The following is a 15895-nucleotide window of genomic DNA, read 5'->3' as shown; positions in this document are numbered from 1 at the left end:
GTCGATAGGACCAATGCCTAAGCCAATACCGCTTAACTCCTGTGATCAATAAAGTTGTGGCCTTTCACGCCCATTAACCTTTAATTCTGTGTCCTGTGCCTTTATTTCACAAGGGGGGAGGGGGACTCGCCACGCAATAAAGGTCAAACTCTGTGCACCCAGCCTGCCCTTGCCCTGCTTCTCTGATCCTATTCATCCCTCTGAACACACCTTTCCCAATTTAAAAATAACCATCCGCATTACGTCACACACATTTTTTCCTTGCAAGGTATGCTACAGCAGTTTGAAATTCTCGGACTTGCATTCATAGCACAGCTTCCATTCTTTTCCACAGCATTTCTGCTGTAGAATCGGCTACAGCTATTTGATAAGAAAAGGGGCCTTTCAGCATTTTCTTCTTCTTTTTATATACAAGGAAGGTTCTTGAGCTCTGTCTGAGGTTTGGGGAATTGACTTTTTAAAAAACACTTTCTCGAAGCACTTTGAATACAGTCAAAGGTATTTTGGAAGTCCATAACATGGAACGGTCAGCCTGTTCTTGGTCATCTTTTCAGGAGGAGAACACGGACCCATAGGTAGGTATGAATCGCCTTGTAATACAGTCGCACAAAAAGAGCTGCAGTGTTTACAAGCTTTCTCTGACTGGAAACCATCTCCACAAATTAGGCATGGAATCTTCTTGCTTTTGTTCTGCAGACCTTTAAAGAGAGAGCAAATATTAACGCCCATCAACACTGAATTGCATAGTTAGCAATGCTCCTTTTACCAGGATTCTACAAAAGACTCTGCAGAGAAGCAGTGCATACTCTCCAACATTTCTCTGATAAAAATAGGGTTGTCCTATTCTATTATTATTATTATTATTATTATTATTATTATTATCCCACCCATCTGACTGGGTTGCCCCAGCCACTCTGGGCACCTTCCAACATAAATAAAAACATAATAAAGCATTACTTCCCAATACACTTCCTTCAGATGTCTTCTAAAGGTTGTATAGTTAATACCTCGGGTTGCGTTCCACTCTTGTTACGGACTTTCAGGTTACAAACACAGCAAACCCAGAAGTGTTTACTTCCGGGTTCACCACTAACACACATGCAGAAGAGATCGATCGTGCTACACGCTCTAGTTGCGGACTTTTCAGGGTGCAAACGGCACCCCAAAATGGATTACGTCTGCAACTAGAGGTACCACTGTACTTATCTCCTTGGCTTGGAGGCTGCATAACTCTGTACCCACCAACATTCCTCCAATAAAAATAGGGGCATCCTACCATACCCTCCAACATTTCTCCAATGAAAATAGGAACGTCCTACGGGAAAGTGGGACATTCTGGGATCAAATCAGAAACCAGGACAGCTTTTGTAAATCTGGGACTGTCCCTGGAAAATAGGAACACTTGGGGGGTCTGACAATGTTTGCAATTAGTCAGGGCATTTTGGCCTTGGAATGAAATATTTTAAAAGCCTGCTCTACCTAGATGCCAGCAATGGATTCCCAACAGTTTTCCAAACTTAGCAGCCAGTTGCCTTTAAAATTAAGGTTAAACATTACTTAATGCCGTTGATGGCGCTAATCATTTTCAGGCCTTGGGTAGGTGAAAAATATCACTTTCCCCATGTTGTTTCTGTTCAAAGAGCCTTCTCTTCTCTTTCACAAATAGACCTTGAGCCAATTAAAGATGCCCTACCCTGCCTTTCATGTAGTAATAGTTTACCAATCATGCTTAAATTATCCTTGTTTTCTTCCCATCCCAATAGCTACCACATATAGCAGATATTTTCAGTGATGGAAGGGCATCCAATCGGATTTAATAACTGTAAATGATCTTAGCTGTTTCTGGCCAACAAGTTAAGTTATCATTTGTCAGCATCGCTAGTGGACACAAGTGAAAATTGTTTCCGTGAGCCAAGAGCAGAGCTTCAGCCGATGAAGCGTCTCGACCCAATTGCAGAGCATCAAGGTAACAAGTGATTTAAGGAGATGATTGCTGAAATAATTCTTTGCCTCTCTCTGTGCCTACTGAGACAAATAGTGGTGGTGAGACAAATTTGTAGGCCTTATTGATGAATTAAAAACTGACAGATTGCCAGGTCTAAATGGTATCCATCAGAGAGTTCTTAAATAACTCAAATATTAAATTGCTGATCTTCTAACAAAAAAAGATTGACTTGTCCCTATGGTCAGCTTCGGATGCCGAGAAGTGGAAAGTAGCCCATTTAGCACCAGTTTTTTAAGAAGGGATACAGGAGGGATCTAGGAGATCTACAGGCCAGTTAGCTTAACATCTGCTCCAGGAAAGTTAGTGGAAAGCAATATTAAATGTGGAATTAACAAGCATGTAGAAGAACAAGTCTTGGTGAAGAAGAATCTGCATGGCCTCTACAATGGTAATTTCTGTCTCACTAACATTTGAGAGTTCTTTGTGTGTCAACAAGCATATAGATAAAGGTGTTTCTGTAAATATTGTGTACTTAGATGTTCAAAGTAACATGCCAAAGACTCCTGAGTAAGCTTAGAATTTGAAGGATAAGAGGACAGGTCATCTTATGGATCAGGAACTGGTTAAGAAATAGGAACCAGAGAACAGGAAAAAACAACAACAATTATTGCAGTGGAGGGCTGTAGAAAGTGCTCAGAAATGATCAACAGGGATGAGCAGTGTTCAGGGTGGTATGAACAAAAAAAGGTTATGAGAAGCTCCAAAAGGACCTATCCAAACTGGGTGCACAGGAAGTAAAATGGCAAGTGTAACTCAACGTAACCTAGTGCAAAATGATGCATATTGGGGCAAAGGAATCCTAATTTCACATATATGCTAGCGTAATCTGAACTCATGAAGACTGACCAGACACGAAACCTTGGGACTGTAGTAGACAGCTTGAAGAAGATGTCAACAGCAGCTGTGAAAAAGGTGAACGTGTTAGGGATCATTAGGAAATGAACGGAAAACAAAACTGCCAATTTCATAATTGACTCCTAAGATTATATGGTTTGACTGCACTTGAAATACTGCGTACACTTCTGTTTCCTTCACCTCAGAAAGGATATAGATACGGAAAAGTTCCAGAAAGGGGCTACCAAAATGACCGAGGAACTGGAGCAACTTGGCTATGAGAAAGATTACGATAGTGGCCGCTTTTTTGGCGAGGGAACACAAGTAAGAGGTGGCATGCTAGAGAGGTACAATATTGTGCATGGTGTAGAGAAAGTGCAGAGACAAAAGTTCTTCTCCCTCTTTTATAGTACAAGGAATTATGGCCGTCCAATGAAGTTGAATGTTGGAAGATTGAGGCAGATAAGAGTAAGACACAATGCGCAGTTAAACAATGGAATTCACAAGAGGTAATGATGGGCACCACCATAAAAGGGATTTGATAAATGCATGGATGATAAGGCTATCCACAGCTCTAGGAACAATAGTTTGCTTTATCTCTATTATTGGAGACAATATGTCTCTGAGTGCCAGTTTCTGGGAATGATAAGTAAGGAAAGCAAGTCTTGTACCCGAGTTATTCTTGTAGGCTTCCCATAGGCATTTGGTTGACCACTGGTGTGATGGCCTGGGACTTGGGCTCGGAGCCAGAGAAGTCTCAGTCCGCACCAGATCCTTTGCCTGAGGCAGCAGCTGAACCTACTCTGAGACCTGATTCTGAAGAGCCCCAGTCTGCCCAGTTTCCCCTGCAACAAGCACCAGCTGGGCCGAGTCAGGGGCCTGAGCCTGCCCTGGCTCCAAATGTGGGGATTACCTTGTTGCCTCCAGCTGGGCAATCATTCACAGCTGCTCCACTACCAGTTGGGTCAGGGGAGGCTGAGGCGGCTCCTGGGTCTAGTAACCTACCGACAACTCCTGAGCTGCAGAGACTGAGGTCTGAGAGAAGGAGAGACCTGAGTACTTGCAGGAGGAGTGCTTGCCTTCGGGTGAGACAGGGAGGTGAGTCACCGGGGGATCAGGACCGGCCGTTACGCCGACAGAGATAAAAGGCTGCTGGACCCCGCCCCCAGGTTGTGGGAGCAACGTTGCTGTTTGCCAGAACCTGCCTGTGATCCTGTGCCTGACCTTGCCTGGTTTCCTGCTTCATGTCCTGCCTTGGCCCTGTTGGACTGACTCCTCACAGAACCCTTGGATTCGGGACTGGACCTGGACCATTTTGCTCGGGTTACCCCGGGCCTAGCACAACTGTGGAGAACAGGAAGCTGGAGAACATAGGCCTTTGGCCTGAACTAGCAGGATTCTTCTTCTTAAATTCTTAAAAGTCAAACTTATAGAATTCTCAATGACAGCTGTGTAACAGGAGAGAACGCTTCCTTGGTGACCCTAAAATGTCAGTTTCTTTGGCTGATGACAGAAAAACCCAAGTCCAAAAGCTGTCTGAAGTGGTCTGCTTCAGTTTGGGATATATCCAAATCCTATGCCCACCCTAGTTTCAGTAGCCCTCAGCATCACCTGCAAATTTCATCCACTTATGCCAGTATATGAAGTAAATAATGTCATTTCCATAGGATTATTTGAGACGGTTAAACTGGCAGAAAGCCATTAAAATTTTGTTTTGTAGAGCTTAATTTCAAAGTGAACTTCATAGGGATTTCCCCCAATATTTCTATTTTAACAAATATTTGCTCTAATTAGTTATCATTTAATCAACTGATTTTTATTTTATTGTCATATTGATTTTCATATATATATATATATATATATATACACACACACACACACACACACACACACACACACACATACATACATATATGGAATTCCATATACCGGTATATATATATGGAAAAGTTTTATATTATAAAGATATATGTAAAATATTTTCATCCTCAGTTTACCTGCATCTATAGAGGGCTGAAGTAATGTCCAGTCCAGTGAATGTGACTTTTGAGAGGGAATGGTAGCTTGACTTCCAGTCTGAAGGCTTGGCTCATTAATGGGCTTTGACTTTTTCTTATCAGAGACGGAGGTTGCTCCACGGCCATTAACTATGCGAGGAAAGTCTATGGTTTGGGCAGGCTTTTTGTAGGTGCTTTTAACTTTAAGGCTTTTGTCTTGCAACTTCTTGAGGGTCTTTGGCAAAGGACAAGGAGCGCTATTTCCATGTTTTCCTTTTACAATTTGCTTGTTGTTGGCGGGTGTCCCCCGGTCTTCGTTGTTTTCTAGATCCGTTACAGGTTGTGTTACCCCCAGCAGTGGTTCGAGAAAATTAAAATTAGTGATGTTAACTATATGCTTTTTCAGTCTCTTAACATTGATTCCTTCCACAAAAAGGTCTGTAGGATTAAACGGCGGCAGATCCAACATGGGCTGTAGAGGAAAACAAAATGGTGGTTTTCAGCACTCCTCTCTTATAACAAATGGGTTTGTTCTCACAATTATATACAGTGGTACCTTGGTTGTTGAATGGCTTGGCTCCCAAACAAATCGGCTCCTGAACGCCACAAACTCAGAAGTAAGTATTCCAGTTTGCAAATGTTTTTTGGAAGCCGAACGTCCGACGCAGCTAATGCAGCTTCCGACTGAGTGCAGGAAGCTCTTGCAGCCAATTGGAAACCGAGCCTTGGTTTTTGAACGGTTCTGGGAGTCGAACAGAATTTAAGGTTGTCGAATTTAAGGTTGTCGAACTTAATCTGTTCCGGGAGTCAAACAGACTCCCGGAACCATTCGAAAACCAAGGTACCACTGTACTGAGGTACCGTAATTTTATACTGTGGTAATGATAGGGTGTCTGGATGAAAAGAGGATGGGGCTCCTGCATCTTTCAGAGTTTCATAGAAGAGGGAATTTCTGTAGGTGAGGCTTCAGAAGCTGCCTCTGAAGATGGTTTCAAAACTTCAGCTGGTGCAGAATTCAGCGGCCAGGTTGCTCACCAGTGCAAGATGGTTTGAGCATATTACACCAATCCTGGCCTGACTGCCAATTAGTTTCTGGGCCCAATTTGAAGTGCTGGCTTTGACCTATAAAGCCTTAAATAGTTCAGGACTGCAATAATTCAAAGAACCACCTCTCCCCATAGGATCTAACTGGACCCTGAGATCATCATCTGAGGCCCTTCTTCATGTGCCCCCTCCTTGAGAGGTCTGGAGGGTGGCAACATGAGAATGGGGCGTTCTCTACAGTGGCTCCCCATCTGTGGAATGCTCTCCCCAGGGAAGTTCACCTGGTGCCTTCATTATACATCTCCAGGAGCCAGGCAAAAACATTCTTCTTCAACCAGGCCTTTGACTGGTGAACATTCTATGTTCTTTTAAATGTGTTTGTGGGAGTGGTGATTATGGGTTCATTTTGTCCTTGTTTATATTCTGTATTTTGTCTTTGTGTTTTGTACATCTATACTGTGAACTGCCCTGAGATCTTTGGATGAAGGTTGGTATACAAATTTAATAAATAAAATAAATAATAATAAATAGCAATACCCCCCTCAATTATTTTGAGATTTGCATTTCATGGTTGGCGTCTAAATATAGTGAAGGTGAATCTTTGAAAAGGTTAAAGGTAAAGGGACCCCTGACCATTAGGTCCAGTCGTGACCGACTCTGGGGTTGCGCGTTCATCTCGCTTTATTGGCCGAGGGAGTTGGCGTAGAGCTTCCGGGTCATGTGGCCAGCATGACTAAGCTGCTTCTCGCGAACCAGAGCAGCGCACAGAAATGGCGTTTACCTTCCTGCCGGAGCGGTGCCTATTTATCTACTTGCACTTTGACGTGCTTTTGAACTGCTAGGTTGGCAGGAGCAGGGACTGAGCAATGGGAGCTCACCCTGTTGCGGGGATTCGAACCACCGACCTTCTGATTGGCAAGTCCTAGGCTCTGTGGTTTAACCCACAGTGCCACCTGCTCCCAATTAATTAGAAAGTTTAAACAATTCTTACCTGTCTCCAGAGAAGTTCAAAGTGCCCAATGTCACAGTTCCTGTCATGTTTTCTGTCTATAACTATCTTGATTGTGTCTTCTTGAACCTGAGCACATAGGTTGGATGTTATTGGGGTCGAAGGGTACATGGTTGGACTACTATTGATTTCAATCAACCAAGGTGTAAAGTCATTTCCGAGAATGAAATCTGCCCCGTAGAGTTCAAAGCTACTCCTCCGAGGTTCAACTTGGTCCTGGGCCATCTTCATTGTGTAGATTAATATCTTCTTCATGGACGGATAGATAATATTACGCCAGACGTGGCCAAGACCCCTCTTTTGCAAATACTCTTGGAATTTGCTGCTCGTCCACATATTGTGATACGGCAACTGAGAACTGCGGTCTGGCGCGTTCTTGTAGTTCTTCTGGATGGAGTTATTGCAAAGGTGAATCGAGCTGCGAAAATGGGATGCAAGAATTGCTGTCATAAAGCATAGAAACATGGCACAGAAATGTAGAAAGAAAACCATTTTTGTAAAAAATAAATTCAAGGGGAAGTGTAAAAACATACCACTATAATAATAATAATAATAATAATAATAATAATAATAATAATAATAATTTATTTATACCCCAGCCACTCTGGGCGGCTTCCAACAGAATATTAAAATACAATAATCTATATTAAAATACAATAATCTAATCTAATTTACTTAAAGATATAGGCTTGGATCTAGGTTTGGTCATGTTTAAAGTAGTTTGATGTTTTATTGTGTTTTTAATATTCTGTTGGGAGCTGCCCCAAGTGGCTGGGGCAACTCAGTCAGATGGGTGGCAAATTATTATTATTATTATTATTATTATTATTATTATTATTATTATTATTATTATTATTGCAGTCATGACTAAACTTAAGTCCCAGTAATGTCAAAGAACTGTTGAGTTCCATTAAAAAGCAATAAAACCCTAAATGTATTAAAATTACTCAGGGATATAGAGTAAAATGAAGACATGGGAGAAGCATTGCACCTAACAAGACTACAGTTTGCAGCATCAGTTTTGCTTCAGTTTTGGTGTGGCTTTGTGACTCCCAGTGCCACAATAGGAACTTTGGACAACAGGGTCAGCCTTGTCATGCTACAGGGTGACGCAAACCACTTCAGAAAGTATCAAAAAGTTTTGGATAAGGGTACAGATGAAGGCGGGACGTGGGTGGCGCTGTGGTCTAAACCACTGTGCTTCTTGGGCTTGCTGATCACAAGGCTGGCGGTTTGAATCCCCGTGACGGGGTGAGCTCCCGTTGCTCGGTCCCAGCTCCTTCCAACGTAGCAGTTCGAAAGCATGCCAAAAAGTGCAAGTAGATAAATAGGTACCACTCCGGTGGGAAGGTAAGCGGCGTTTCCGTGCACTGCTGCCTTCGGTGTTCAGTTGCGCCAGAAGCGGCTTAGTCATGCTGGCCACATGACCCGGAAAAACTGTCTGCGGATTAACGCCGGCTCCCTCGGCCTGAAAGCGAGATGAGCGCCGCAACCCCAGAGTCGTCTGCAACTGGACTTAACTGTCAGGGGTCCTTTACCTTTACCTTTTTTTACAGATGAAGGCAGGCACTGGCGTTTGACTTTGTATTGGCCTTAATAAAAGAGAGGGGGTCACCGTCGGGTTCCGCTTCAGGTGGCAAAATGTCTATGGCCAGCAGTGTTAGCAATGAAATATGACCTGTCTCTGGTTGAGTTGAAACAAGTTTTCACTTCTTGGATATTATTATTATTATTATTATTATTATTATTAATTTGTTATTTACACCCCACCCATCTGGCTGAGTTTCCCCAGCCACTCTGGGCGGCTCCTAATCAAGTGTTAAAAACAGTACAGCGTTAAATATTAAAAACTTCCCTGAACAGGGCTGCCTTCAGATGTGTTTTAAAGATAGGATAGCTGCTTATTTCCTTCACATCTAAAGGGAGGGTGTTCCACAGGGTGGGCGCCACTACCGAGAAGACTCTCTGTCTGGTTCCCTGTAGCCTCACTTCTCACAATGAGGGAACCGCCAGAAGGCCCTCAGTGCTGGATCTCAGTGTCTGGGCTGAACGATGGGGGTGGAGACGCTCCTTCAGGTATACAGGAACGAGGCCATTTAGGGCTTTAAAGGTCAGCACCAACACTTTGAATTGTGCTCGGAAATGTAGTGAGCCAATGCAGATCTCTCAGAACCAGTGTTATGTGGTCCCGGCGGCCACTCTCAGTCACCAGTCTAGCTGCCGCATTCTGGATTAATTGCAGTTTCCGGGTCATCTTCAAAGGTAGCCCCACGTAGAGCGCGTTGCAGTAGTCCAAGCGGGAGATAACCAGAGCATGCACCACTCTGGTGAGACAGTCCGCAGGCAGGTAGGGTCTCAGCCTGCGTACCAGGTGGAGCTGGTAGACAGCTGCCCTGGACACAGAGTTAACCTGCGCCTCCATGGACAGCTGTGAGTCCAAAATGACTCCCAGGTCCTTCAGGGGCACAGTTACCCCATTCAGGACCAGGGAATCCCCCACACCCACTCGCTCCCTGTCCCCCCAAAACAGTACTTTTGTCTTGTCAGGATTCAACCTCAATCATTCTCACTTAAGCTAGATGGAACCAGATCAAATGCAGTTTTAGGTATTTAGGCTTTGGCTCCGTTGTGGATGAAGACTAAGGGATTAAAATGAGGTCAACCCTTTTACCTCTTATTCTGTCAACAAAATGTCATGTGCAGCGAGACATCCAAACTGCTGTCATGACTAAAAACAGCTTTATACAATAAGCAAACATGAGATCATCAGCACACACTGCCTTCATGGTGGTGTCATGGTTCTATCATAAAGCATGTTCTCCCTCATGGAGAGCACGTGTTGCGGTGGGGCCTGCCATGCCACCCCTCTGTTGCCAGGCAGGGTTACTAAGCTGACCTGTGGCAACGATTGAATGGCTGAGTTGCTGGGCTAAATTCTATGTTGCAATTTGGTGGGAGGGATTGAACGTTTTAAGTTCTGTGCACGCAGCTTTGAGCTTTCTCTTTCGCTACGTGCACCGGATCACCTGCCCACCCGCCCTAATTTTAGGGGTTTCACGTTGACCTTGCTATGTCTGTCATGGGGTCGTGTGCCATTGGGGCAGGGGCCTGGTAGGAATTCTATCCTTCTGGCTGATTGGCTGGGCCATTTGGTTTTTGCCTACTGCGTAGCAAATCGTCACAACTTGTAAGGCTGCGGTTAGGCATTGGTTATCAATTGGTTGGAGGAGGGGTTAGGATTGGCTGGGCCTGCCCCTCCACGGTTGCTGCGGAAAGGGAATTCTGTTAAAGGAATCCAGGGGCTTGCTATCTTTTCGTCCGAATCCCTGGTATGGGGCTAGGGCTAACAAGCCCTGGGGAGCATGCGGGGAGACGTGAGTCCTGTGGCTCAGCTCCATTTCTCCCCAATATTGTTTTCCCTTACTGGCTTCCGTTGGTGTCCGGAAGTCCATTCTGTCCCCAGGCGGGGAGACAGATAGTCTTAACCAATGCCTAAGCAACCACTCACATTTATGTATTTCAATAAAGTTGTGGTCAAAATTATGCCAAAAACCTTAAGCAAAAATTATGTGTCTGTTGTGAGTTATTTTGGGGGTGGTGGCTTGGGGACCTCGACACACAACAATGTCAACACATTTATTCACCCCTTGGTTTCATGTGCTCAAACTAGGTCCCACACAATAAAAACACTATAGCATAGTCTACAGTTGGTTACCTGTGCAGATTGTCTAAGGAGAAGCGCTGCGTGGAAAATCTCAGATAGCTTTCTTTGTAGAACCATATAGTCAGCGGGTTCCAGTCTGTCACAAGAAACCACTGTCTAATATCAAACTTTGTATCAAAGATCAATAGAGGAGTTTCGATATACTTTTGGACAACCCATTTATGGTCCTTTATTGGAAACTGGTCCGTTGGTTCCACTAGTTTTAATATATCATCCAGTCGGTTCTTGCATACTATTTCTAGAAGACATGAAAATAAAAATGTGAATGGAATATGCGCAGCTTGCAGACCTAACATACAGAATAAGAGAACAAGAAGAACATACATTTAAAGGAGATTGAAAACTGTTTGTTAAATATATGGGGGGGGGGAATGTGTACGCTTGAAAAAGTTGGCAGCATTAAGATAAATTCAACAGTGTAAATAAGTTTTGATGGATGTAATAATGGAATACTGAATGGTTTAGTTTATATAAAATATGCAGGGATTTATGATATGCAAAATGAACCATGGAAAGAGAAGAAGGGAAGTTTTTGATGTTTTAAGGTTGTTTAAATGAATATTCAAAATTGTAAAACAGAAAATTTAATTTAAAAAATTATAAAAAGAGAGAATAAAAATATGAATATTTAAAATAGTGTATACAGAAAGCAATGCATGAATACAAGGTGAGAAAATGTAGCTTTGGGGAGACTATAGCTAAGTGGCATAGCGTTTGATCTGCATGTAAAAAAAAATCTCCGATTCAATCTTCACTATCTCCAGGTAGGATTACGAAAGTCTCTTGTTTGAAACCTTGAACAGCTATTGCTGTTCTATTGTAGAGCTAAAGGAACCATTTACCTAATCCAGTATTAGGCAGCTTCCAAATGTATAATACCTGAGAAGGGGGAATTGTGCACATTTCCCAGTCAATAGACATAATATTATAGAGGCCTTGGGAAATGTGCATATATTCAACAATTTCTGTACATTCTCCAGTCATCACACATCATCCCCAACAGCCTTTGGGGAATGTGCATGTTAGCCAGGAAATGTACAAAATTCAACTGAGAAATGCCCATACTTGAAGTCCCATTGGGGATTGTGCATAATGGCCAGAGAACATATAAATTCAGTCCATTTGTGCATTTTGCAGGCTGAGAAGCAATATAATCTTTTTTTAAAAAGCCAGAGACAATCCCTAAAAGTAAGAGTTAGTCGAAAAGAGGGTCCTTTTATATTAACCTCTTTGAAAAAGCACCATCAGTATTGTACGGGTGTACAATTAATATTTCATAGATGACTGAGTACACATATATATAACATTTATTAACAACAACCCAATTAATAAATACAACCAACAAAGCAGCAGTATGGGAACAATAAAACTTAAAAGTGGTTACTAATTTATTCCAAATGCCAGGGAGAATAGGATAGAATTGCTTTTCCCTACCAAGCAGAAAGGGATGCGGGTGGCGCTGTGGGTTAAACCACAGAGCCTAAGACTTGCCGATCAGTAGGTCAGCGGTTTGAATCCCCACGACGGGGTGAGCTCCCGTTGCTTGGTCCCTGCTCCTGCCAACCTAGCAGTTCGAAAGCACGTCAAAGTGCAAGTAGATAAATAGGTACCACTCCGGCGGGAAGGTAAACAGCGTTTCCGTGCACTGCTCTGGTTCGCCAGAAGTGGCTTAGTCACGCTGGCCACATGACCCGGAAGCTGTACGCTGGCTCCCTTGGCCAATAAAGTGAGATGAGCGCCGCAACCCCAGAGTCGGTCACGACTGGACCTAATGGTCAGGGGTCCCGGTCCCTTTACCTTTACCTGGATGCAGGAGCTGCCGGAAAGAGGCGTACAAAGGCACCATCCAGACTTCCTAAAAAGCATTCCTGTGCTTGATGTCTTTATTCACCAAAGGGTAATCATATTCCTACCTCTGCCACGGGATTTGGCTCCAGGTTTAATAATCCAGATGTTGTGGAGGCCATCGATATCTCGTTGCGGGTTTACTGATATAATTCTGCGCAAAATATTTTGACACTGAGTAAAATAGTTCTCTGCGTTACAAATCACTGCACCCTCACTGGAAAAAAAACATAACCAACCATGTTAAAACTCCCTAAGAAACATGTTAGAAACGCTTCCTGCAATTAAAAATAAAAGAATGGTTATTTCAGGTACAGTATTTGAAAAGGGAGGGGTCTAGCAGTCTTATAACAGCTTGTGGACTTTCTTGGTCTTTAAAGTGCTATGAAGAGTTCTTGTGGTTTTTCCACAAGAGGAATAATTCATAATAATAATTTCCTTATTTCTGTCCATCTGTCCTGGTCAACCCAGAGACTCTAGGCAGCTTCTCGCATATACAGAAACTTAAGAAATAATAATCAAACATTTTAAAAATTCCCTATACAGGGCTGCCTTCAGATGTCTTCTAAAGGCTGTACTGTATAGTTACTTATCTCTTTGACATCTGTTGAGAGGGCACTGCACAGTGTGGATGCCACTATGGAGCAATTTCAGTACAGCACTTTAAATTTGACTTGAGCTCCAATTACAGGGTGATTGACAATTACTGAGGGATTGGCTCTCATCGCCCTGCTGGTCAGTGGCGTAGCGTGGGTTGTCAGCACCCGGGGCAAGGCAAGTAATTTGCGCCCCCTAACCCGTGGATTTGCACCCCCTAACCCTAACCCCCAGATGTTGCGCCCGGTGCGGCTGGCTCCCCCTGCAACCCCCACGCTACGCCACTGCTGCTGATTGATCTATTTGACACACAGTTTTTAACTGCTTTCTCCCTCCTCTCCCATACATCGCAGAGCATGCCAGCTTGGCTAAAACATGGTTGCCGGCAGGGCAGGATTTAGGTTTGTTCTTAGCTTTACCTAAGCTACTGAAGGTCAGGGCCGTCTTACCCATAGGCACCAGGGGTGCAGGGCCCTCGGGCGCCGGGCTCTCAGGAGCGCCAGGCTGAGAGTCCGGGGCCCAAGAGTTGAGTCTGGGGAAGAGCCCGTCCGTCGGTCGGAGCACCACAGCAGGGTCTTCTGCTCTGTGCTGTGAGTTCGGGGGCGACCGAGCCAGTGAGGTGGCCGGCCAGCTCCACCTTCCTGCGTAACTGGGAGTGGGCAATCTGGGGGGTGCTGAGGTACCCGAGGTACCACTGTAGTCCATCCCACCACATGGTCTGAGGGATGATGGACTGGCCCACAGCTGAAAAAGGTTGCTGTTTAGCTTATACAGTGCTACCTCGGAGTTAAGAATTTAATTCGTTTCGGAGGTCCGTTCTTAACCTGAAACTGTTCTTAACCTGAGGTACCACTTTAGCTAATGGGGCCTCCTGCTGCTGCTGCACCGCCACTACACGATTTCTGTTCTCATCCTGAAGCAAATTTCTTAACCCGAGGTACTATTTCTGGGTTAGCAGTGTCTGTAACCTGAAGCATCTGTAACCCGAGGTACCACTGTATGTAAATCCAGTACTGACTGCCGGGCAGAGGCATCACTCCTAGACGATAATAGCAAATAATTCTGACTAGTGGCAGCACCTGATAGGCAGTGTTGCCAATTACCCCAACCTCCCCTACGCCCAAACCACTAGACCATGAGGGAAATCACCAACCCAACCACAAAGCAACTGGTGTTTGGCTTATTAATATTCTATAGCCTTTTAAATAGTTGGGGGGGGGAGCTATTGTTTTGTTGCTTCTGCTTTTACTATTTATTTGTGCTTTTATATTGTATTTCTATTTTGTGAACTGCCTCGAGATCTTTTGACGGAGGGTGGTACATAAATCTAATAAATAAATGTTATTTGCCACGGCATAACTAATTCAAACTCACATTGGAGACACAGAGGGCATCACCAGTAAGCGGATTCAGCTACAGCGAAAAATTGTGATTGGTTCTCCATCATATCTCTAGGTTGGTTAGAAGGAGTGTGAAAGCTCATTACATAGTCAGCTCTGACATCAGTTGCTTCCGACTGACTCAGATCCTGAACATCCCATCACCCTTCCATATGTGGACCTCTGCTAAATGGCCTTCAAAATACAAGGAATACAACATTTCTGCATCAGCCAAGGGCCTAAACATTTTCAGAACATGGATTCTGAATAGATGGGTTCTTTTGATGTATTGCTTACATACCTAGTTTTGTGTTTCCCATCCAACACAGCTGCCCCAGAATTAACATGAGGAACAGTGTGAGAGAAAAAGGAGCCTCAGATGAACTTTGCACTCGCAAATTCTTCAAATCTATAAATGGGCCTTGATTTTTGCTATAATGGGGAGGGTCAGATCATGAGGGAATTAAAATGATAGGTCCCATTGACTTCACTATTCCCCTAAAGTACACTCACAAGATGATACTCTTGAGCTTCATTTTAATTCATCTGAGATGGGGGTTTTTCCTCCTAGATCCATATGATATTCCCAGTCCTTAATCTGAATTAGAATTCTGCACTCAGAACCTCGATTCGGTAGAGATGGTAAGAAGAGTAAGGAATCAAGAGGAAAGGGTCACAATCTTCTGTCAACACAGTTAGACGCTGAAGTGAACACTTACTGGATGAGAGAGTAGTACTGCTCAATTAATTGATTCCATTCTCTGTCGGAAAGCACAGGAGTAGTTTCTCCCTCCGAGTCAATGTCACTATGTTCAGATTGTGCAAGATAGGTTTCGCACACTTTGCAAGCCATCTCGACTAGTCTTTCAGGGAGTTCCTTTGGTTTCTTATCATCAGAATCTATGGAATACAAAGCAAAGTATTTATTAGTGATGTGCTCTCTCCCTGCAGGCAAAACCTTTTCTCATCAAGAGTCCTCTGTAAGGGACATGCAATTATTCATAATGATGATGATGATGATGATGATGATGATGATGTATTGATCATCTTCTACACAATCGTCTCAAGGTGATATGCAATAAAAACAGCAAAGAAAAGATTGAAACACAAAGAACAGCAAATACGTCTTAAACAAAATTAGAACAATGCACAACAGACCCATTTACCCTGATGGAAAAGCCTGTTAGAAGAAAAAATGTCTTCAATTGTTTCCATGACATGGTAGGATGTGTATCAGTCATTTCAGGTGAATAGCATGAAGTTCAGATATTTCCATAAAACAAAAATAAATTGCCCTATAGGGTATCAGTAAATGAAGCCCAGAGGTGCCATCTTGTATGACATCCTAACAGTGGGTCTGGAAAAAGCTGTTCTGCTGGGAGATGGAAATCTCTGAAGACTCTTGCTGGGGTTCTTCATACTCTGCTGATACATCACACTGGTTGAGGTGTGGTGAACTCT

General features: G+C 43.6%; 1 protein-coding gene across 3 annotated transcripts in view; it reads right to left on the bottom strand.

Moving 5' to 3' along the window:
* Positions 1 to 239: 239 nt before the first annotated feature.
* TTLL8 (tubulin tyrosine ligase like 8) overlaps positions 240 to 15895 on the bottom strand; it is a 39570-nt gene continuing 23914 nt past the window's right edge. For 2 of the 3 annotated variants that reach the window (XM_083699163.1, XM_083699164.1), the window contains exons 10-15: positions 15154 to 15334; positions 12527 to 12675; positions 10605 to 10851; positions 6872 to 7307; positions 4837 to 5308; positions 240 to 698 (exon numbers count right to left, since the gene is read on the bottom strand). In XM_083699163.1, the coding sequence (XP_083555289.1) occupies positions 493 to 698; positions 4837 to 5308; positions 6872 to 7307; positions 10605 to 10851; positions 12527 to 12675; positions 15154 to 15334 (1691 nt within the window). In that variant the 3' untranslated portion in view covers positions 240 to 492. Of the gene's footprint in view, positions 699 to 2851; positions 2907 to 4836; positions 5309 to 6871; positions 7308 to 10604; positions 10852 to 12526; positions 12676 to 15153; positions 15335 to 15895 lie in introns of all 3 variants that reach the window. The other variant, XM_083699165.1, reaches the window with a different exon arrangement.

This window comes from Podarcis gaigeae (genome assembly GCF_964106915.1).
Source record: "Podarcis gaigeae genome assembly, chromosome: 10".
NCBI classification, from domain to species: Eukaryota; Metazoa; Chordata; class Lepidosauria; order Squamata; family Lacertidae; genus Podarcis; species Podarcis gaigeae.
The sequence above is the reverse complement of the archived record's forward strand: the minus strand, read 5'-3'. Positions and strand labels throughout refer to the sequence as shown.